Source organism: Gambusia affinis, linkage group LG12 (genome assembly GCF_019740435.1).
Source record: "Gambusia affinis linkage group LG12, SWU_Gaff_1.0, whole genome shotgun sequence".
In the NCBI taxonomy this organism is placed as follows: domain Eukaryota; kingdom Metazoa; phylum Chordata; class Actinopteri; order Cyprinodontiformes; family Poeciliidae; genus Gambusia; species Gambusia affinis.
The window spans coordinates 4,539,479-4,564,360 of NC_057879.1; the positions used below are offsets into that span (position 1 = coordinate 4,539,479).

Below are 24,882 nucleotides of genomic sequence, written 5' to 3' on the forward strand. Positions count from 1 at the left end.
TAGTAGCACTCGAAGAAGGTGGAGGAGCTCGGTCTTTTCTCAGATTATCTGCCAGAGAGCAGAAGATATTTTCCTCACTTTTTGGAGTATGTTAACACTTTATGAAACCAATTCACATACTTTCATCGCTATTATATCCAAATTATTCAAAAACTTGATATTTGCAGAGTCGAAACTTTTAAGTTCCCTCTGAGGAAATGGATGTTAACTCCTAGTGTTGATCTTGAAGTCATTCACAACCATGACTTTGTGTTTGTTGAAGCGTTTTTGGCAGCAGTGACTAGTCATACTGGGTATAATGCTACAAGCTTGGCACACACAAGGGATAGTGGATGACCACTGCATTAGGATACTGCCCTGTTGGCACACTGCAGGATAATTGGTTGGGCTCATCTTTCCTTCTTTGGACAAATTATTTATGAGATGCTACAAAGAGGAACATTGTTAGTGGCAAAGAGTATCCACCAGTCTTCTGCTGTCCATTATTGTATTTTCCCATCGCCGAGCCCGCCAACATGCTGACGGAGGAGACAGACGAGGACCTGCTGTTCGAGTGAAGCCCCCTCTGCAGCCCAACTCTCATCATCATGCTGTTTATTCTGTGCCTCTCTGGCCGTGTTTATGTCCTCTCAGACAAGTGATGAAGGTTACACCCTTTTCCTTCAAAAGGCACTTCCCCAAGAGTGTTCGACTCACTTTGTGAGCAGATTGACTCATACCCACCTGCACCCAATTTTGATCCAGCTCTAGGACTGAGGCAGCACAAACCTGTGCCTCACTGTTCAGCAGGATATCATTCCAGCTGGATATTTCACCACTTTTCTCATTAAAAGCATTTGGTTTCTGGAATGTATGGGTTTTTTAAATATAGTTTACGAATTTTCAGTAGGGTTCAGGTCAGACCCAATCAAGTTAGTTACTGTTGATTTTTGAAGCAAGATATTCTTTCCTTAGTAACTTCCTTTTTGTCCATGGTAATGGAATATTTCTCTCACCGTTGGCTGTGAGAGTAGTTCTTCCAGTGGCGTCTAGTCTGTATTTAGATGAAAACTTGGTACTGCTGGGGTTGTTCTCAAAAATCCTAACCAATTTCCTTGAGAGTGACATTTTGGGTCAGCTGGTTGAGACGTGGACTTAACTCCCAACTGGATGACATTGATCCCTTTTGGTAAACGTACATTAGGCGTCCTGAATGGCTTTCCCAAAGCTTGCAGATGTATAACCAAAATGTATACACACATTTAAAATGAGATGTAGTATTGCATCATTTTACAGTTATGTTCAGTAAATTGCAGCCTACGTTCCAGTGAGACTCATTTGTCAGATGAAAGGTACCCTTTAAAAATAACCTTCCAACAGGTGCTAAACATACTTTATTTTTTATAAATTTAACTTGTATTTTACTATTGTACTGTTTTGGTTGGAGATGAGGATTAAGAGTTGTTTATGCTTTTACATCCTACGGCAGGCTCCTTGAACTAGCCTTAGTCAATTGTTACGCCCCTGACTTGCTAAGCTAGGTAGCTGTGGCTAAGTAGCTATAGCTATAGCTACTTAGCTAATGTATTGTAACTGCAAACCCCTTGGGTTTTTCAGAAACAATACAGTAGGGTTTAGGCCAAACTGTCACACGCATAGCCATTAGCTAACCATCCAGGTTAGCTAAAGCCTAAGTAGCCACTAGCTAACCATCCAGGTTAGCTAAAGCCTAAGTAGCCACTACTTAGCCACTAATGGCCTTGCCTTTCCCAGAGTCATTAGCTAAGTAGCCAGTAGTGATTATTTAGTTAATGGCTAAGTAGCCACTACAGTCACTAAAACAATATACATTGCGTTGGTTTTTTACTATGCTAAGTAGCCACTATTTTACTATTTTGGTTGGAGATGAGTTCTGAGAGTTGTTTCTGCTTTTACATCCTGCAGCAGGCTACTTGATAATATTTGATTTTGATGAAGAGTGAAAGTTTTTCTCGCCGCCATGGAGGGGAACATTATGTGTATGTGCGAACTGAAAACATGCCGTGTGCTGAGAGCAGAGGCCAACCAGGCGTGATTGTATTTCATGTCTGTTTCTTGTACAAAGTTGTTTTCCAGCGGAGAGTGAGTCACCGCTCTCAGCTTTTATTGTGCTTCAGTTTTAGGAAAATGATGCAGCTTCTAATAGTGCTTGCGTTTTTCCATAAACATTCTTGGGTGACCAAATGAATCTGACTAGAGTTCTTATAGAGCGTTTTGTTGCTTTGTTAAGAGGCTTACATCGCTGGGTGTGAGATCTTTTGTGGTCTTAGGTCTATTTGCAGATCTGCTTGCCTTTAACGTGTTTTATGCAGTTCTGCTGTTCAACATGGACTCAACCTTCTATCTTTTCCGTCTGCTGGTTTGATTCCCCCCTGAAAGGTTTCCAACTGATCGCTGCACAGGGACCCATGACTTAATCCATGCAAGATCTCTTCACCAAAAGACAAAGAGATCCTCCACTGAGTGGAAAGAATGTATTAAAAGGCAGGATTGAAGGGAGGTATGTAGGCTACTGTGAAGAAGAAGAAAAAAACAAACAAACACGGAAATTTGGACTGATTCCATTCCCATCCATCTCCCTTCCTCACCTCTTCCTCCCTCCATCCAGTCTGTTTTTTGTTTTTTTTTCCCCCAGAAATGTGTTTCTCGTTGTCTGTCCCAGCGCTTAAAACTCTCAATTTGCCTGGTAGGCATATTTTTCCATCTCCAAAACCACGAAAAGCAAGACTTAAGTCCACCCCCCCTTACTCCCCTCTCAACAATGCTTGCCTTTCCCAGAGACATACCGAACTTTAATCAAAGTCCGAGTGAGAAAAACACACAAGAACAATTTCCATATAAGCGCGCACAGTTTGAGAATGATTGTCCTATTTACAGCAGGAGGAAACGGCTCCTGTTTTTCTACGAGATCGTTTCCTGCTCTCAAAGGACACCTGGCCCTTTTCACTGTTATGATAACTTAATTGTAAGCATAAATTACACGTTCTGGTCGTCTGCACTCAGACAAAGTGTTTTAGCATGCAGCAGAAAGGGTGTTTTAAGGGTAGGAATCTCAATTAAAAGCATTGTGAAATTAAAATGTGGAAAAGTGTGTGTAGTTTATCTGTGCAGGTTTCAACACAGTGTATTTTCCAGCTTGTCGTACCTAAAGCTAAGTAAAAGCGGAAACTCTTGTTAGCACCAGATGTTTATCTTGGCGAGGTAGGTGAAGTTGCATTCGGATCATGTGACATTAGTACCAGTAAAGTTACAGACTTGAATACTCTCTGAAATATCTTTCACCTTTTAACATGCAGGGCCTTGGAGGGTTATTCATGCTCTTTCAACTTTTTCTCATTTTGTCAAGCAACAACCACAAACTATGTATTTTACATGGTTTCCATGTTGTTGTTTTTTTAAACCAATAAATATCTATCAATTCTTTTTTACAAAGTAGCTCCAACTCAGTCAACGTAGATGGTGGTGCAGTGGGTAGCATCAGCTGCGTTTCCATTACAATATTCCTCTGATGTCAAGAAAAGACACAATTTTGCAACTGTGGTGTTTTCATGAAATACCGCAGTTGTATTTCATCCCGTGTTTACGGGATACGTAGTGACGTATCCCGTAAACATTTCACGAGACACGTCATTACGAAACATACTGCACCATCATCCTCCAACCACTTCTTACCATTTTCCGCCAGTAGCGACATCCGGTTGCTGATCATTGTTTTTGGGTTTTGTATACACTTATTTCGATACGGCTGAAAAACCACCTCATCCTAGCGCAAAAAAAAAAAAAAGGTTTTTAACGGAAATCTCGGTTCTTTTCGAAATTATCGTGTGGATTTTCAGAACTACAATTTGAGCGATTTTACAGTCAATGCGGCTGTTGCCTTGTTGATAGAAAGACTTGGGTTCAAATCCCAGTTTTTCTGCACAGAGTTCTGCCTGTGTGGATTGTCCCAGAGACCAGATGCTTCCTCCTATAGTCCAGAAATATGACTGATGGGCCAATTCCCTGTAACTTATTAAATAAATTGGCATCCTGTCTCGGGTGTACCAAGCCTCTCACCCAATAATCACTGGACAAGGACAATGTGCTTTAAAGTACAATTTTTGTGTTTTCCTAATTGGTCTGGACTTTGACTGGGACATCCTATCACATCCCATTGCACCTCTGGCTACCAATTTAGTGATGTTCTACCAGAAGATGGACAACGCATCAATAAAATTTGCATTGGTTTCTGCCGCAGCTGATGTTTGGCACGGGTCAAAAAATATTCCACATTTGAATTTTACGTGTAGATGTCAGAGGAAACGGAGCTCAAAACACATGGTTGCTACATTTTTCAGTTTTTAATTTGTAAATAATGGGAAAACCATGTATTGTTTTCCCACATTACATCTATTCAATGGACTACTTTGGTTTATGAAAACAAACATGTCAAAGTTTGTGGTTGTGGCATCACACATAATGATAAAAAGTTCAAGAAATTGTGACTTATTGTTGCTTTACAAAGTTATGTGTGATACAGATTTGTGTCTCCTAAATCCCCCATATGTGCAGAGTTTTGCTTCTGTTCCCGCAAACCGATGCTCGGCCTCTTTCCGTTGGCTGAGTTTGTCCGTCCGCGATCGACCTCTTGCTGCAGATGTACCGTATAGCGCAGCAACTTAAACAGTGAGTCTTGAATGCGACGGCCCAGCAGCCTCAGTCTATGGGCCGGATCAGCATGCGGACAGACTTCATGGAGTAGAAACCTCCGCCGTAGTCGGCCCAGAAGATGCCGTCCTGGAATTTGCTGCGGTACACTCCTCCGGTGTACCAGACACCATTGAGGTTGGCTTGGCCACAGGCGTTGTACCACCAGCCTCCTTTATGGAAATGGGCACAGTTACCTGTTATGGATTAAAGGGAATCAAGAGGAAGAAAAGGTTAATGGGCAAGAAGGTTTTTGTATAGAATGCTTTACAAAAAGTCAGCAGAAAAACTAAGTTTCTTTTAAAGAAGAAAATTGCCTTGATGAGATGTCTAAAACCCGACGTTGCGCTCCTTCACTAATCTAACCTCTATTTGTGGAGCTCGTGGGGATCAACAGTGTTGACTGAGGTCAAGCATGACTGAGTCCCAAAGAGTCAAACACAATTTGGGAAAAAAAAAAAAGGTCATAAAGAGCTTATTTACTTACGCCGACAGCAAATAATCTCTTTGTCACCTCGAGCGCTTTGGCATGCGTTCAGCGCTGAATGAAAAAGGGTCATGGATCTGAGTGAGAGATCATTGTTTGTTTTCTAAAGGAAGTGAAGGCTTCGCTGAAGGCTTCCTGGGATTCCAGGCGAACGGGGGCCCCGAACCACGACGTTCAGGGTCCGTGTAGAAAAACAGGAGCAGAACTTCAATGCTTCGATGGAGGTAAACAACCCTACCTCCATGTTAGGGCGCTGAGATATAAATTACAACCGAATACAGTAATTTACAAAGCGTTTGTGATCAGTACGATTACAAGTTGATTTTATTTTTATTTTTTTATCTGAATAGTTTACTGGAATTTGTGCTTCGTGGACTTTTTGGAGTGTTCTTGTTCAATTTCAGTATATATTTTATCTGCTTCTACCAACGATCTGCCTGCGGAGGAAAAGTTGTATGAAGCCGGTAAAAGGTACGTTAAGCGTAATTTACAGCAATCAGTAGTAATAGCTCAAATTTCTTTATAAAGCAAAACTTGTCCGTAGGCAAAAGAAAACTTCTTAGCACAATTTTTTTGAACGTTGCTCATTTGGGCTTGGGCATAAGCAGAGACACATAATCAGCCCCAGAATATGTCTAACATCAAAGTAGTTTTAGTCAGACTGTCCCTGTCCATCATTTCCCAGATGATCCGTCCTGCTCAGTCTTTGTTAATATATATTTGCTGTGAATGACGTCGAGTTTCGAGTTGCGCTCCAAAAAAACTGCAAACATCGAGACCAATATGAACAGCGCAATAAACGTGAAAACAATTTTTGAGTTGTTCTTCAACAGTTTTTCTGCTTTATTCCTCCCTTTGCTGTGGCGCAGCGCACAAAATGAATAACACCCACATGTCCAGGTTTCCCACATTTAGTTAACAGAACTTGTTCTACAGCGCGGCCACGGTCAGCAAGTCAAAGAATCGTCTTTGACGAAATGTAAACAAGTAAAATGCAACGCTTCTGTAAAGAAGACATCCCGGTATGACCAACCTGAGAAGGCGTCCTTGTCTCGATCCAGAGTGGTGAACTGTTTGCCGTTGTGGCTGCTGAGGGAGTCCCCCGCGTTGCCCTGGTAGGTGCCCAGCCGCAGGCGGTAGCCCTCGCTCTCGGGCTCCAGGTGGAAGCTGTTGTACTGCGCGTACACCTTCTTGTCCATCCAGTCCTCCATCTCCACCAGGAGCTTGTAGTCTCCCTGCCTCCCCAGCTTGTAGATAGCCTCCAGGCCGAGCCAGTACTCCCCGTCTATGTTGCCAAAGCCGCTCTGGATCAAAGGAAGATTACAGGGAAGGTCACAACGAGATCACAGGAAATAACGCGTGTTGTGTATTCATCTGGGTCCCCGAGGAGTTTGGAAACGCGGTGATTATCTGGGAACATAAAACCTCTTGTGGAAGAGTTTCGGTTGCGCTTCTGTAATTCAGGCGAACTTCAAAGAGCAAAGAGCACATGGTGACAATAGATTACCACCTTAACCTATGAAATTTAGAAGAAAGCAATGCTGAAGAGTTTACGCAATAAAATAAGCGCCTGTGTTCAGAATTCTGATACTGGGTCATGAAGCCAAGCGGTTTTGAACGTAGGTTATAAAACATACCCCAGGCTTTTACCAACTATTAAATTCATTATCCAGATCAGGTGTTAGAAAGGCCCAGTCAAAGCCCAGACCCAAATTCAATTGAGAATCTGGGACAAAATGGAAAATTGATATTTATAAATGGACTCCTTCTAATCTAACTGAGCTTGAACTATTTTTGGAAAGATTGGGCACACTGCAATAACACAAAATCTTAAGGTATTTTTGAAAAGTTTCTAGCGCAAATATCTTAGTCCACTGAAAAATAAACAAAACTAACTTCACCAGTAACGTCTCTTCAAGATATACGATCTGATTTTAAGTAAATAATTCCTTAAGATGAATAAAAAAGAACAAGTCCCACTGGTAGATTACTTCATGCATAACATGGGACAAATGTCTCGTTATAAGGGAAATATTCAAAGCAAGTTCCAACAGCTTGCTTATTTCAACTGTACCAAAATATTTGCACTAGAAACTAGACCAAAAATACTTGGCAAGATTTTGGGTTTCTACAGTGCAAAACACTAATTGTGGAGAAATGCAAATCCACTATTGACATCCACTAGCAGGGGTCTCAAACTCCAGGCCTTGAGGGCAGCAGTCCTGCAGTTTTTAGATGTGCCACAGGTACAAAACACTGGAATGAAATGACTTAATTACCTCCACCTTGTGTAGATCAGTTCTCCAGAGCCTTAATTATTCTATTCAGGTGTGGTGCAGCAGAGGCACATCTAAAAGTTGCAGGGCTGGGGCCCTCGAGGACTGGAGTTTGACACCCCTACGACTAGAGGATCAATTTGATCCAAAATTGATCCTCTTCCTTCAACTTCATAATCATCCATAACTTTATAGAACTTTACATAGTTTGGTTTATCTTTTTTCATGTCCATCACATTCAATTTCCATTAAATCTTGTTAACCTCTATGGTTGTAATGTGGCAAAAATGTGAGAAAGTTCAAAAACACCAACGCCCTGCACCAGTCTCAAAAACACTCCACTTGGGAAAAAAAAGAAGAAAAAAAGTTGAGGTTCATGAATGTGGACGAATTGTGAGCCAGCACATGATGAATGAAATAGGATTTCAGCATGGTTCAGTGTGTGTGTACGTGGGTCTTGTGGTAGAGTGCAGAGACAAATCAGCGTTGAGGAGAGCAATTTAGTTGCCAGTTGCCAGCGCATGATGCTGGCCAGACTCAGTGGAACGCTGGATTGTTGCAGCTGTCAGCAGCGGTGTACTCCTCATCCTCACAGAGCCTCTATATGCTCACTGTGCTGGGCCACGCAGTGGGGAGGCTCTATAGTAGAAGTGGTTTTGGAAAGACGTGGAGCATACCTTTCTCATCGGGACGGCTACAGTTTCATGATGGGGATCTCAAAACATTGTGTTTTATGGTAACAGGGGGACTTTAGACCTGCAGGTAATTATCTCAAAGACCCCACGGCTCCCTTGGAAAGGTCAAATAACGGCAGAGCTGTTATTTTTGAAAGAGTTGGAGGAAGTGCCGCTGTCATCACCTTGTAGCTATCCCAGTTCCTGAAGAAGTTCACTGATCCATCTCTCCGACACTGGATGACCGTCCAACCTCCGTTGTCTATATCCTGTTCACACCAGGCTTGCACCGGCCTCTCCGCCTCATCTGGTTTGATCAGATACATGCCGCTGGTGCTGTGGCCGGCCTCCTGCGCCTCTTGGCAGTCTCTGAATGGACCTGAAGGAAAAGCATGAGAAGAGAGAGGGGGAGCAGGCGGTGAAGGACAGGATCCAGCTGGAAAATGGACAACGGGACTAACAATCTGACAGTGAACTCAAGAGCCATCGGTCTTGTCCAGTAACTTTGTAAATGTTTACATAAAGGCAAAGAGCAAGCGAAAGGAGAAGAGTTTGAAACATACTTTAAAAAACTGTGCATCTAAGGGAATACATGCTGGGCTTAGTGGCCTGCTTTAGCTAGTAAGCTTAGCTAGAGCAGCTATCGTGAATTGTACTGATTTAGCTAGTAAGGCTAGTTAAAATAGCTAGGCTTACTAGCTAGCTGTATAGAACTATGAGATTCTATGACACACAATCTCTCAGCTTTAGCTAGTAAGCCTAGCTAAAATAGGCTAAAGTAAAACAGAATCAAAGCAGCTGTTTTCTTCATTTTATTACATTTTAAAACATGAAGTAATTTAGAGAGTGAGCCTTTAACAAACATTTTCTATGCCAGATAGAAAAAAACAATCTTAAAATTTGACAAATATTTGACAGTTTATTGTTAGCCTCATAACAATTCTCCTACTAGCTTAGGAGCTACATTTTAACTTGGCTAAAATGTAGCACTACTTCAGTGTCATTTGTTATATCTCTCTTGTAGCTTGAAGTATGTTATTTCAAACTCTGTGTATTCTTACATATACAGGTTTGTGAATAAACACTATTGGAGAGAGCATCAGGCTTTTTCTCTCACACAGCCCAAGTAAAGCTCACTCCAAATAAAGTGAAAGTGCTAGCATGCTAGCAAAAGCTTTTCTTACAATGCCGTTTGGGTTTGATCATCCTAATCGCATTGAATATTTACATAAACAATCTAAAAATACCCATAACCTTTTTTTTTTTCTCATGGGTCAAATGTTTATTTCTCTCCAAATGAATCAATGTGTTTAATGAACAAACCCTGGGACATGTCTCTAAAAGGTCCTATGTTCCTGTGTGCAACTTTAATCTGGGGTTTTATGTTTCCTTTTTAATAATGGCTTCATCCTCCCAGAGCAGCTTTTCAGACCAGGCAGCTACACAACTGTTTTACAGTGTCAAACTCAAAACACAGACTCTCATTTGTTGTAAGCTTTAAAAAGCCCTGGCATCATCAACCTGCTCTTTGTGAACTGTACCATATAAAAGTTTGGACTTTGAAGAAATTAATAAACAAATTTCTTATTGTTGTATTGTTGCAACTCAATATACTGTTGATGTCCTTGGTTGGACCTAAACGAGGACGTGTCATCAGACATTGACAGCAGTTATTATTGATTTACTAATGGTTGTACGTCTTCTTACAGTGTTCTGGTAAACAACTACTGTAAATATCTCTCTGACCAGGGGAAAGTGCATGCACTCTTCCATAGTGTTTGTATCTGGTCATATTAGTAGAATTATCTCCCAGGTCTTGATCACTCTCAGATAGATACCATTTTTGGTGGTGCTACACTATAAACTCACCTTGTCAAAATGCTCTAAATGCTAACAGACATGTTGTCCATATGAACGGCAGTAAGGCCTTTTGATTGCAGTTGGTCAAAGGAGACCTAGTACTTCATGATAACCCGGAAAGGCCTCCAGTGTTGGTGAGCGGAAAAAAAAAAAAATACACTTTGAAAACCCTGCTAGACAACTCTAAGCTTTACACATTTTACAGTTTTTTTGGGTTCTTTTTTAGCATTAATAACACCTCACTTTTTTAATACTCACCCCCTCAAATCTCACCCATACCCAAAAATCCATGGAAAATCTGGCACCTCTGAAATAAAGTGTATGAACACATGTGAACGAGCTATTGTGGATTGTACTGTAAAGTTGTTTGGGTTTTCAGCAATAACACTCAAAGCAGGCTATTTACCATTTACATGTGGCTGCTGCAGCTCTACAAAGCTATTCTTGTTTATAATTTCCTCTATGGACAGACCAATTAAGTCTCTCTAATGAGAAATGACTTTTTCCTCCCCGCTATGACGACAAACAGCTACAAATAGATTCATGTAGCTGTGTGTAGTGAGTTTGTTGGAGGGGTAAGCAACTCCTATGTAATTATTTATTTATACTACTGTTGAGCCTCGCGGCCTCTTGCATATGCTGAACATGCCTCTGCTCTTGCCGTAACCAGCCATCATGCCCGCCTGGCTTTTGTCTGAGTCTCACGCAACGGAACAGTCTCGCAAACGGATCATTTGCCAACATAGCTGTCCTGAAATCCTTCACACTTTATTATTCTTGGGCAGAGCCAATGTGAGCACGTCAAAAACTTTCTGTCAATGAGCAAAATCCAGCTGCTGGACCCTGTCTTTTCCCTTGGTAAAGGTTTCCTTGGTCGACTCGGATTGTACAACATTTGTGTTTCCATTCTGGTCTGTGTGTTTTCTGCCGAGTATGAAGCAGAGTTCCAGCTGATTCTGCACATTTTTAACCTTTTGAAACGAGGCCGCTGGTCCAGGTTACAGCTGCAGCCTTACAGCGTGATGTTGTTATTGTTGGCCTTTCAAAGTAATGACTGTTGTACATTTCGCCATGACAGGACTGTCTTGGATCTACAATGGCTATTGTAGATAGAAAAGGAAAACGAGGAGAACATTTTCACCCAAAAATTTCTTGAATTTTCTAGAATAAATAAATAAATTCTGAGCTCCAAAAATCTTCATTTTCAAGAGAAAAGGTGGAAATTTATGAGTTTCAAAAGTCACTTTTTAAAAAAAAAAAAAAACCTCAGAGAATTTCAAAACAGTCAAAAATGTTTGACTCTCGAAACTCAGGAATTGCTTCGGTTTTTCAAGAAATCACTGAGATTAATCTCAAAATTTCAGATTTTTTTTTCTAGCAAATTTTTTGACTTTTCAAACTAAAAAGAAATTCATGTTTTTTTTTTCTAGAAAATGTCTACGATGAATCTCAAAATTTCCGGGGTTTTTTTTTGGGGGGGGGGGGGTTTCTAGCAAAATATTGACTTTTCAATCTCAGAAATTTTCCAGAACGTTTCTGATATGAATCTCCAAGTTTCTGAGCTTTTGGTGGGAATGTACTCTTCCATTTTTCTTTTCTTTCTTTCCACAATGGTCATATAGATCTGACCGTGCCACAGAATCTAGGAATGAAAAAGAAGAAGCGGACAATCGCCCACTCACCCTCTGTGCTGAAGTTTCTCTCAGATTTCGGGACCTCCAGTGTACTGGTCGTGGGGGTTGACCCAGAGCGAGAGCCCCTTTCCGGGCCAAACCCTCTGGTGTTTCGACTCTGGATCTCATTGGTGAACCGTGGCACGCTGACCGGAATGTTCTCAGGTACCACCTGCACCAGCGGGGGTCCTATGGGCGGCTGCTCATGGCGCCGACTGTGCATCTGCATGCAGTGCTCCTCTAGCGTTCCGATCAGCGCCGACTGATTGTTCACGATTGCAGACAGCACTGCGTATTTGGCCTCCAGCTCCTTGTACCGGGACGTCAACCGCAGCGACTCAGAGGTGGCGTTAAGGATGCGCGTCTCCAGCTGGGCCAGCTCCAGTGAGTTATCCCTCTTCCTTATGATCTCATGCAGCAGCTGCATGTACAGCTGAGTCACTCTGGAGTTCATGTTTCTGCTCTCCTTCCTCAGTAGCTTCATCTCATTCACCATGTTGCCGTCCACATCCACCACGAGCTTCAGAGTCTCCATCTCTCGACGCTGTTTGGACAGAAGGTCGCGCACCGCCGCGACGTCCAGGCGCGTCACTCGGTCTTTGTCGGTGGCGTAGCCCCGGGTGGCGCAGATGGGGCCCGTAATCTTTTGCTCCGGGACCAGGAAGGTGTAGGAGCACTTCTTGTTTTCTTCGGCAGCCCCTGGAGCTCTTCGTATCCTGGACAGAATGGGGTTCCTCGCCAGGGCTTGACCATTGGTCCAGAGAGACAAACCCAACAGGAGGGAAAGGCTCCACATCTCAAGTCCCATGGTTGCTCCTCTTGCTTACAGCCAAACAACCAGAAGATCTGTAAAATTACAACAACAACAACAAAAAGAAATCATGAAATGATCAAATCTGTGTTTTGTGCATATCAGCGAACACCAATAACAAGTGTCTATCTCCAACTATACAGCCTGTCACTATCTTTCACAAGATTCATTTCTACATGATATGTCAGAAACCAATAGGATCCATGTACCGTCTGTGCTAAGTTGCTCTTTGCTGTTTCGCGGAGGGAGCGGTACCAATCCGAGATAAACGAGCCTTCATGTACTTGAAACAACTGACCTCATGCATTTTTTAGCCAGGAGAAAAATCCCCCCGAATACTTAGACAAAAACGATACTGAAAAACGGAGAGCATGCAAACCCCAATGAACCGCTGCTGTTGAATATTTTGCAGATCTCTGTCGAATCTGTAACCTGCTGAAGCAAAATGCTCCCAATGTTTCGTCTTGCCTGTCACCTTAGTGCTAGCACACATGAATTTCCCCATTGAGGGACAATAAAGGTCATTTCTATTCTACTCTATAAATATCAATCCATTGATCTATTTCCTATGCCTTAACCTGGTATGCATTAAAATGCATTTTATTTGCATCCCACCGTACAGCAACGGATAATTTCCTGACATATCCGCTTTATGCTTTAAAACAGAACCCAGTTAATTAATTGTTCTAGTTTATCAATTTCCCCACTGTTTAGACTTTAGAAGAAAAACATAATTATTTCATTTCTTATTAAACTCCTTCATCCATGAATGCACAGATATAATCAACATGAGTGTTTTCAGGGATACTGAAAGAAAATGTGAAACATGAAAAGACTGGATCGTTGGCAACTATTCACATAAACAAGTATTTATAAAACCACTACAACAGTAGTCAAGGTTTCCTTTGCAAATGTTTATTTCCAACTCCATTAAAACTACGTTGCTGCTATAATTGGGTCTGTTACATAACACACGTTAAAACTCAGAGAAAATCACATTTAATTTAATCCCCCCCCATTTAATTTTCCCTCATTCTGGGAACCTTTCTTTGGTCTTGTTTTCCACCAGCCCTGAGCCCAGGATCACAGTGTGCTGTTCATGTCTTCAAAAAGGACGAACTACAAAAGACCCCTGAAAAAAAAAAAAAAAAACAACAACAACTAGCAAATCAATAATTACCATTTAAAGACTTGGTTAATCTCCTCCAGTAATATTCCCATCCAATCCTCTTGCTACTATCGGTTCCATATTTGGTTTTTACATGTTCTTCAGTAGAACTGGTTCTAAATTACATTCCTGCAACTGAAAGCTAATAGTGGTAAGTGTGACCAAAAAAAGTAAATATATATCAAATAACTAAATATTATTTCCAACATAGAGATCCTAAGTTATTAAACAATGAAATAACTAAATCAAACTCATACATTTTGTCTTGTGTTCAGCTTTCCGTCCTCAGGATTATGTTGGAAATAATTTACTCACTGCTCTAATGTCTCACAAGAAAAACGTAAACATCTGATTGGTCGACCTGCTCAAAAACGCAGCTACAGAACCAATCACCTAGAGGCAAAATATACATTTAAAATACTTACTAAAGATTTAAATAATTAAAAATGATTTTTGTTATTCACGGTAAATGGAAATTCATTAATTTGATGCATGTATCTCCAAATGTATTCACATTCCTACTTTTTAAATTGCTGAAATGTGGCACTCGTGGAGTTCCGTACCTACAGGTGGACAGTCACGATTATTAGAAAATAACTGTAACTTAAAAGCCAGACCAATGTTTTTCTTCACCAGCCGGCCTACATGAACAAAAATATCCTTGACCGTGATTTATTAGCTGGATGTTCCAGTTTTGTGTTTTGCTTTGATTAAAACAAAAATTGTGTGGAAGGAAACAAGTGATAGGGGGAAAAAAGTGCAAAACTAACAGCCTTTGCAGCAATCCAAAAAGTCCAATTGGGTTTGGACTGCAGCTGGAGGCACCACACACAGATGCATCCAGAACATGCGCCGGTACATTCCTGGAGTTAAGCCATGCCTGAACTTAAGACAACATTAAAAGCCGCTTACCTGGGCTAAAGAGAAGGAATGGACTGTTGCTCAGTGGCTCAAAAATCTTCTTTTCAGGTGGAAGTAAAATTTGCATTACGTTTGGAAAAGCCCCAGAGTTTGGAGGATGGGTGAAGACAGGCAGAATCCGAGTTTCTTACGGTCCAGTGGAAAATTTCCACAGCCAGCGATTTGTCATCTGCTGGTGTTGCTCCACTGTGTTTTATCAGAGCTGATGTCAACGCAACCGTCTACCAGAGCACTTCATGCTTCCTTCTGCTGACAATCTTCCTGGAGATCCAGATTTCACTTTCCAGCAGGACCTGGTACCGGACCAAACGTCCAAAGGTACCAAAAGCTGCTTGAGTGACCCTGGTGGTAATGTCCTCGATTGACCTGAACCCCAAAGAAACATCTAGGGAGTATTGTCAACCCATCGGCTGTAAGCCATAATTATTAAAATGAGAAGAAAAGAACATCTGAATCAGTTCACTGAGTCTACTGAATCTGCATCGGTAACGTTTTCCTTTTCGAACCGTATTTCTTGAATAAGTTAGATTCTACATAATATTTGGTTAGAGTTTATTTCTGGGTACAATTATGGTGATGTGTGTAAACTGCGTTATTTTTTAAATTTTTTATTAGTAATATATCTGAGTAAAAGGCTAGTTGCAGTATTATATAAAAGCACCTTTTTTTTTTAGCTTTCCATCATGTTATAATGTTATTCTGTCACCAAAAACAGAGCTGGCGTGTTGATTCTTTCATTGATTCTTTCATTTATGTTTGGAAAAAAAAATCCTTGGGGTGTGCTGTGGTGGCACAGGGTGTTGGCGCGCCCCACGCTTGGAGGCCTTAGTCCTCGACGTGGACGTCGCGGGTTCGACTCCCAGTCTCGACGACCTTTGCTGCATGTCTTCCCCCCTCTCCTCGCCCTCCTTCCTGTCTGCCTACTGTCGCAAAAAATACGAGCCACTAGCGCCGCAAAAACTCTTCGGAGAAAAAGAAAAAAATTCTTTTATCTCCCATGGCAACCATGTAGCTGTGCAAAACGCCTGGGTAGACCTAGCTCCGCCTTTGAGACTCGCTTCCGCCTCGCAGAGCAACCCTCCCCCCCCCTTTCTCCCACTCAGCTCCTTCAGACTAGCCAGCAGCAATTAGCAAACACCTGGCTAACAAGACATTAAATTGCAAAGTAAAATTTCATTTAAGTCATATTGAACTTAAATGAATATATGTGTCATATCAACTGTGTTTAACTATGTTACTTGATTGTGCTATAAAATGGAACTATGTGCCTGGAAAACACATAATACTGCCCCTTTAATGACTTTTCCCTTAAGTTATCTGACATCGTTAGACCACACTGCGTCTCTGTTGGCGTTTTGTTTTTTTTCCTCTGGCCCGTCTGCAGTAAGAAAGGAGAGTTGTTTGGCGTAAATCAGAAGGAGTTTCCACAGAACCGTAAACACGAGAGTTCTGTTTAACAATGAAGCGAGAGAGCACTAAAATAAAAATTGTAAAAAATTGGGGGGTTTTTCAAAGCAAACTTTGAAAGATGTCCATGTGGTCTCAGACTTTGCGTCCACCAGGCAGAAGCTGCCCCCTGCTGCCGCAGCCCTGTTGTTTCCTGCGTTATCCTCATAACTCATATTTTCAATGCGTTCCCAATCGGCTCCTGTGTGATAAATGGACCTGACCACTTCTATATCAGGTGTCGTGTTGATGTCTGGTTTTAATATTTCTGTAGACCTCACCGCTCAGACCTCTCACACAATTCCCTCACAGCCCTCCAGTCTACCTGCACTGACTCATGCACATCAATAGGGAAAATATTCCTGTGGCGGTCTGGAAAAAGGGTTTCACTTAATATTTAAAATAATCCATAGAGGACTGAAGCCAACGTGTCAAGAGATGGATCTAAAATATCTTCTAATGAGCGCGAGGTGACGGGCCCTGATGGATTTACGAGGTGCAGAAATGTGTCGGCACAAGGAATAAATCATTTTGGTTGGGCTAATTTTCGGGCAGTGGTAACACAAGAAGAAGGACTTGGTGCGTTTGAGGTATAACACTAGAAACAGAGATGCAGACATTTTAAGTAATGTCTCGGTGAAGCCTGTTTTTGTAAAGAAAGCTGATCTTTTCATCGTCTTGGTTTGGACAGAAACTGGAATAAAGAAGGGAAGGTGAGAGATCCTCCTGGATGAACCAAAGTCAGGCTAAACCAGAATGCAGCTGTGGTGGACATGCCAGTCCGTCGCAGGAAACACAGAGATGACGATGTACACATACACTCATAATGGTGTTTTCACACCTGATGGTCCAGCACGCTCAGTTTGATTTATCACATTTTCAGCTGGTCCGGTTCGCCTTCACACTGTACTGTGTGTCAAATGATCCACACCCTTTGTAAAAGCTGTTTGCCCCCTCGCCTGTGGTGGCGCTGCACCAAAAAAACGAAGGGAATAAAAGGAAAACCTCAGAAGAAAACCTGAGCAAGCCTTCCTTCTTGACACAATGTAGATAGAAATGGAGTCATGTGAGAGTTTAGCGTTTGTAGGATTTATCATTTGTTTTTGGCAAGAGACCACGAGCCATTTCTCACTTTAGCGCTAGATTTGTTCATTTGTTTTGGTTGTATTCAGCCAGAATGCCCTGCGCTATAGTTCGCTTCTTGTTTGTGGTCCATCCACCGGTCCGCTTGTATCCACATATGCGTTCAAACAGCACCAGAGTTCACTTCAGTCGAAAAGAAGCCTACGTTTTTAGGGGGACCAGAGTTGACATTCCAGAGTTCAGTTGCGCATTCACAAAAGGACAGAACTAAAGCAGGGCTGGTGAGAACGCACCCTGAAAAGGGACCGGTCAACCTAACAGTCATGTTTTTGGACTGTGGGAGAACGCCCGAGTGCCCAGAGAATCCACACGTACACTGGGAGGACATGCAGACTCCCTGCAGTAAGACCACGAGGTGAGATTTAAACCCTGGACTCACCACTCACTGCTCCAAATATGCCCAAGTATGAGCTAATTAACTATGCTGAGGAGCTAATAAGCAACCAAAGCCAAAACAAATTCACTGTTTCAGTTCATCTAAACCAGTTTTACACCTGTGCGTCATCAGAAACTGTTAAGACCTTTTAATCGACTGTCTACAGGCCACAGGGTGAACCCAGAACTTTTAGTCCTGAGGACATGATCCCATTATTGTGTCCTTTAAAGGATAGTACTTCAAACCCTGCTTCAGTTTAACATTTTAAGATGAACCCAGGGCAGAGAGTAATTACTCACAAACCAGCCGCCAGCCTCTGTCCTCGTGGCAAGAAGCCAAATGTAGAGATTTAAACAGTCTTTACCCATCTAGGCTCTGCCTAGTTTCATTGGCAGAGCACTGTCTCATGTGGGTCAGTGTGATCAAGTTGGTCTTAATTGTTTTCTATGTGCAGCCTTAAGATACACACCTAGATACAACCTTTATCTAGGTGTGTATGGAAACAACGTCCAAACAGAGCAAAGACTCGTAGTGGTTTTCAACACGCTGTAAGGAAGCGAGGGTTTCTTGGTATTTGGATGTTGACATTCCAACACAAAGAGAAGAGGATTCTCTTTACATACATTCAGTGGAAGATGGTTGTTTACAGTGCAGGCAATATCCGGTTAGCTTCATAGCGTTGAACTGGCAAACGTTAGCGACTGGGTAAAGTCTGAAACTTCAACAGACTCAGTACCTTCAGGAGGAAATTGTTTCTCAATAGCCGAGAGTCCTGACCTGTGCTGTTTGTACGAAGCCAATAGCACAGGATAATGGGCTGGTTTTTAACCAGCCTCCTTTTGATCAGGCTAACTATTAGCAATACAAGCTAATGTCAATGTACTTCTTTACATTGCTTTCAAACACAGGTTGTAGCAACACGTTTTGTAAAGTGATGTGCTTGTTGAATATTTATTGGGAAATAAATGATGACAAGAGCAAATGAGCAGTGTATGATGGCTATAACTTGATCAAGTTCAAATCCATATTGGATTTATTTAAACAGTTGGATATTGGATTGATTGGGAGAATCCTCCAAATTACCCAATCAATTGAAATTCTGACTTTCCAAGACCTGAGTAAATTTAATATATATATTTTTACGACATCACACAACCAACAAATCTACTACTGTTTTAAAATCTTTGTCAAGAAGTCTCAGTGGGAAGAGAAATGTCTTTGTTTCTCTTCCTACTGTAGGTGGAAATCTTGGTACTTTCTGAGTTGGTATTTGTTCTCAAGCGTAGAAGAAGTCTAAATAAATTATTCCAAGAGAGACGCAGCAGGAGCTTTAAATAATTTATGTGGTCTTATTTTGACATTTAATTGCACAGCGTCCTGTTCACAGTCAAAGAAACATATCCCGGTGGATTAGCTGAAACTGCTGCTCCTGCAGATTACTATTTTTGTACCATTGGTCACGGAAGTAATACGCTTGACTCGTTCTGAAGTTCAGTGTTTTATTGATCTCAGATCTCTACGAGCCAACACGTTTTTAATGAATAGATTTTTCAACAACACTGTTGCTCTCTGAAGCCAGAGTTTTAGCTTTGCCATGTGGAACAAGCTGCAGTTCGAATTAATTGTGAATCGTAAACGACATGAGCACAAACCAACGGTTGGTCGCTCAAGAGAAAACGAGTCACACGCCAAGAGCTGCCCTGCGACAACTTGGCACTGTGGCGCAGTTATTATTTGCAACAAAGTCCTTTCTTTCACCCCCCGTTTCTCTGTAACCGGAGGTTAGCTTGCTTTAAGAGTCGAAGCAAAAAAGTCTGAGAACATTGGCACGTCTGCATGACTCCAGCCGCTCAGTATGAATCTCACAGGCCCCCACTCTGACAGCGGTGACAGTGTTTACATAGAGGCTCCTCAGCCAGGGCTGTAAATCTCATCTGTGGTTATTAGTCCCAAGTTTCCCTCGTTCACAATGTGCAAGACCTCATCAAGTTTATAACAAAGCAGACTGCATATAATGACTTACTAAATGGTTGATTTCCTGTGTTTTTCTTCCTCTGTTCTCAGAGTGGGACATCACCAGCAGTCACACAGGAGTCAATGCACGAGTGTTCACACAAAAGTATCCACGAAAATATTTTTGACACTTTACAGCCACAAACTTCAACCAGTCTTGTTGGGATGGACCGCGTGATGAAGATAGTGATAGTGTGTCATTCATCTGTATGGCATCCCATAATGAAATCTGGAACAACCAGTATCTAAGTAGTAAATAAAAGCCACCTGTATCAACAGTGGTGGGCTAACTAAAAAGTACTAATCATAAACTCTAGCCGTGCTAACGCGAAAGCAGTAAACTAACACGCTATTTAGCTGAAGGTAACGCTAAAGAAGTACACTAACATGGTATTAAGCAGAAACTGATGCCAACGCACTACATCAACATGTTATTCAGTAGATGCTAATGCTACAGCAGTAAACCAGCAGGCTATTTAGCTGAAGCTAATGCTAAAGCAGTACACCAGATGGTGATTAGCAGAAGCTGATGCCAACGCACTACATCAACATGTTATTTAGTAGATGCTAATGCTACAGCAGTAAACCAGCAGGCTATTTAGCTGAAGCTAATGCTAAAGCAGTACACTAACATGGTATTAAGCAGAAACTGATGCCAACGCACTACATCAACATGTTATTCAGTAGATGCTAATGCTACAGCAGTAAACCAGCAGGCTATTTAGCTGAAGCTAATGCTAAAGCAGTACACCAGATGGTGATTAGCAGAAGCTGATGCTAACGCACTACATCAACATGTTATTCAGTAGATGCTAATGCTACAGCAGTAAACCAGCAGGCTATTTAGCTGAAGCTAATGCTCAAGCAGTACACCAGATGGTGATTAGCAGAAGCTGATGCTAACGTTCTACTTCAACACAGTATTGTCAGACCGCTAATGCTGAAGCACTGCACAAACAAGGTACTTAGCAGAAGCTAATGCTAAAGAGCAAAATTAAACCATGATGATAGTCGCCACGTGTCAATGACACAACATATGTTACGACATAGCATATCATCCTCAGTAGGGCCAAATTTTTGATCAGGAAGCACGCAGGTCATCATTATATTTAAAATGTTTGTGATAGCACTACAGTGACATATTCTGGGTTCAGAATAATTTGCAGCTTATTCAAATAAAAGTTCACAAAACAGCCAAACAAATTAGTGCTTTAAAATTCATCCATGAAAAATATTTTAAGGGAAGCTAAAGTGCGGTAAAGGTTTTCTAAGTTAGCAAAAACGCTAAACCGCTAACCAAAACAAAATTGCTCCGCTAGTAGCGTATAGCAAATTAGCAGAAGCGGACCCACCACCATGTAGGTATGATAGCATAGTGTTAGTGTAATGTTGATATTGTTCTGTGAAAACCTTGGAGGTTCGTGAAAACCAAGGAACACAGCAGATAAATTAGGAATGAAGTTGTGGAGAAGTTTAAAGCAGGTTTAGGTACCGGAACAATATCCCAAACTTTGAAAATCTTACAGAGCTCTAAACAGAGTCGACAGTAGATGAAAGGGAAGCTAGTCAGAATTAGTTGGAAGTCTGGTGGAGCTACGTGCTGGGCCATGTTGAACGAAAACCACTCAGCAGGAAAGCAACCAACATACAGCCAGAGCAACAATGGAATCATTTAGAACAAGACACATCCATGTGTAACAATGGCCTATTCAAAGTCCAGACTTATGTACAATTGAGAACTTTTTTTTTTTTTTCAAAAAATGAATTCAGGGAAGAATTGTCTACAAATTTGCAAAGATTGTAGAGACATTCCACAAATAAATTTTTACAGTGAAATGTGATTTACAAAATCCTGACTCGCAGAAGCTGAATACAAAAGCAAGCCGCACTTTTCAGATTTGTATTTGAGACAAAGTAGTCTAAGCATCGTTTTCTTCACAACTGTGTGCCGCTTTTTTGTCTGCGTATCCCATTAAAATCTCCCCCCTCTGCCCCATAAAATATGCACTGAGGTTTGTGGTTGTGATATGACTGCATCTGAAAAAGATTCAAGGAGAATGGATACTTTTTCCAGGCACTTCACAGGGAACCATCAGTCCTGCTTTGCTGTGAGCAGTTTGCGAAGGTCACGTTGATAAATAGCCATACAGTGCGAAGACGAAACCATCTTCTGCTGGAAAACAAGCATAACTCAAACATATTGTTAATTTCTTTTTTTTAATCTGCATTTTTCCAGTCAATCCGTGTTGTGGCTTTTTCTCAGGACCTGTGCATTTCAGAGCGCTGTGCCAGTCTGCCCTCAAGCGCTGGTGCCACTGATTAGGCCGGTCTGCTGAGGAGGCAACATGATACGCAGACTTTCTACGTGCTGAATGTGATGAAGGGCTTTATGTAAGACCTACACTGGTAATAAAAAAAAAAAAAAAACTCATCCACAGATCCTAACGGTCACCAAACGTCCACAGTGTGATGCATTCTTGGAAAATTTGTGACTAACTTGCCACAAAATTGATAGGCAAAATATATTTAAAAAAAAATCACAAATGCTCACATAAAACAACTGACATGATATTCTAAAAGTAAAAATGACAAACTGGGGATTAGAAGAGGTTTTAAATGCTGAAGAAAAAAAAACCTCATTTCCATTAGTTTTTAATTGATTTAATTCCCAAGACTTTGTTTTATTGTTGACTGAGGCCAAGAAAAAGTAGCACATCATCAGTTGAACAGAGTGGAAGAAATGTCAAACGGCTTCAAGCTGAACAAACACTGCTAATTTTAGCCCCTGTGTTATAAACTGACTCTGGATGACCCATTAAGTCTCTTTCTTATTCATTCTTTAGACTAAGTAGGGGGTTTTTCTCCACCTTTCAGAATGATGTGAACTACTGGTACAATATACCGGAGTTGAAAAGAAGAAGCAGAAAAAAAAAGAAGAAGACACTTTTAGAAATAACCAGAAGCAACAACTTCCCACCTGTGTCAGTGAGTTCAGTCAGCGGTGTGTCTCAGTAGCGCACCTCCACCAGGTTCATTCTGTGCCTCCTCGCCCCTCGCTGCTCCGTTTGCCTCCAGCTCCCACAGAAACTGAGGGCCCACGGCAGCCGCAGCCCACTGGTACGGAGCGGCGGAGGGTGGTCCATGTACAGAAAAGAAGGGAGGCTGATGGAGAGGTTTTCCTTGCAGCCGATTCGGCCCTCCCCCTCCTCTTCCTCTGATGTCATGTGAAGTTTAGGAGGGGATGATGGATGTTTTCACAGCAAATGAAAGAGGGGTGAATCCAGCTAGGGGAAGTGAGCAGCAAAGACACACACACACACACACACACACACACAGAGACTTTACGTTAGTGTGTTTCTGTTCCTTTTAGTAATCGGGTTATGGCTGTTTACAGTGTTTCCACTCACATGATGTCCCTTTTGTCAAATTCCATCCAGTAGACGTGGGCTAACCGATCCAAAATATCGATAATATTGACGTTAAGTCCATATCAGTATTGTCACTATAGTTTCAGATATACTCTTGAAATTTTATTTAATTTTGTATTGGAGTTGCTCACATCTACCTCAAAACAGATTCTGGTTTTGGTTAGCGCTCAAATGACACTTGTTTGTGCTTTGTTAATCTAGGAAAAAAATGTGTGCAAATCACGTTAATATCTTAATGAATTGTTTTGTGGACACTTGTAAACTTTGTCCAAATTATGTTTGAACAAAATAACTCAAAAGGTTATGGGGGAAATGACAAAAACACCTAAAAGTCAGAAGTTTGACAATACATGGATCTTACATCAGAAGTATCGATATCGGTATCGATATCGGCAATACTGGCCACGTGTTTAGGGCTGGTTAAAATAAAGTGTCGCGCATCTCTGTCATCCACTAACTTTTCTATGAAAAACCACAACAAAGTCGTGCCTCATAAGCTCTGAAACAAAATCGGTTTTGTACTGATGTGGGTGAATCTGTTGGGCGAATTGTTAGTTGCAAAGTTGGCAGATCTGTCCGTCCGTCGTGGAAGGACAGCAGAAAGAAATCCACTGTTGAAAGAAAACCACAAAAAGATCCATTTGCTGGAAACAACGGAAACAGGTGGAAGAAGTTGCTTTGTTTGCTCAGATGAGATTTAAATGAAACTTTTTGGTCCTCACTAACAAATCAATAAAAACTGTGATAAAGACGATAACTGGAACTACAACATGCATTCATAAAACTAAAACATACTGAAATTATAGATATAACATTTTTTTTGTGTGTTCGTGAATCTCTTTATTAGCCTTTTGGACTGTTGAGAAATTGTTTTTGTTTTTTTAGGGGTTTTTTTAATACAAACAGTTTTGTGTTAAAACGTAATTTGACGTCAACTGTCGTCAAATTACGTCACTCCACGCGCCTCTTGATGGCTACGCTATGCTAGTCCACAAAATGGCGACAGCAGTCAGTCGGTTGTTCAAATCGAATATATTTTTTGAAAATGGTATCTTATGTTGACTATTCATTACCCAATTGAAGTATACATAACCACGATACAATATTTTGACCTTATCAATTTCTGCACCTAGAAATGAGCCAAAGCATGAAAAAATACTAAAACTACTAATAAAAGTAATAAAACCTAAACTAAAACTAAACAATATTTAACTAACGATAACTAATAAAAACGGCTGCACAGTGGCGCAGTTGGTAGAGCTGTTGCCTTGCAGCAAGAAGGTCCTGGGTTCGATTCCCGGGGTCTTTCTGCATGGAGTTTGCATGTTCTCCCTGTGCATGGTGGGTTCTCTCCGGGTTCTCCGGCTTCCTCCCACAGTCCAAAAACATGACTGTCAGGTTAATTGGCCTCTCTAAATTCTCTCTAGGTGTGAGTGTGTGTGTGAATGGTTGTGTGTCCTGTATGTCTCTGTGTTGCCCTGCGACAGACTGGCGACCTGTCCAGAGTGAACCCCGCCTCTCGCCCGGGACGCAACTGGAGATTGGAACCAGCAACCCTCCTGACCCCATTTAGGGAAGAAGGGTGTAAAGAAAATGGATGGATGGATGGAACTAATAAAAACTAGCAAACACACTTTAAAAGCAAACTGAATGAGACAACCAAATATTCACTACACAATAAAACTAAAGGTATATTGAAAAAAACCAAACTATTCGGACCTGTAGGTATTGTAGTGTTTTTACTGTAACATCTCTCTGTGACCTGCGGGAGCTAATGCTCCGTTTCCGTCTTTCACACACATACACACACTCACCTGTCAGCTTCATTCATGTCTTTCTCTCTCTCGTCTCTCTCACTCCTCCCTTACAAATCTGTTTCCTATCAGCTCTAATCTAATTCCG

At 41.5% G+C, this 24,882-nt stretch overlaps 1 protein-coding gene across 1 annotated transcript; it reads right to left on the minus strand.

Annotated features, from left to right (window-relative positions):
* Positions 1–1,977: 1,977 nt before the first annotated feature.
* Positions 1,978–23,269, minus strand: angptl1b (angiopoietin-like 1b). The gene is made up of 5 exons (XM_044134728.1): positions 22,530–23,269; positions 11,684–12,520; positions 8,327–8,520; positions 6,225–6,495; positions 1,978–4,901 (listed from the first exon to the last, which is right to left on the minus strand). Exons 2-5 carry the CDS (start codon positions 12,480–12,482, stop codon positions 4,714–4,716), a joined length of 1,452 nt encoding a protein of 483 aa, XP_043990663.1. The 5' UTR covers positions 12,483–12,520; positions 22,530–23,269; the 3' UTR covers positions 1,978–4,713.
* Between the last annotated feature and the right edge of the window lie 1,613 nt (positions 23,270–24,882).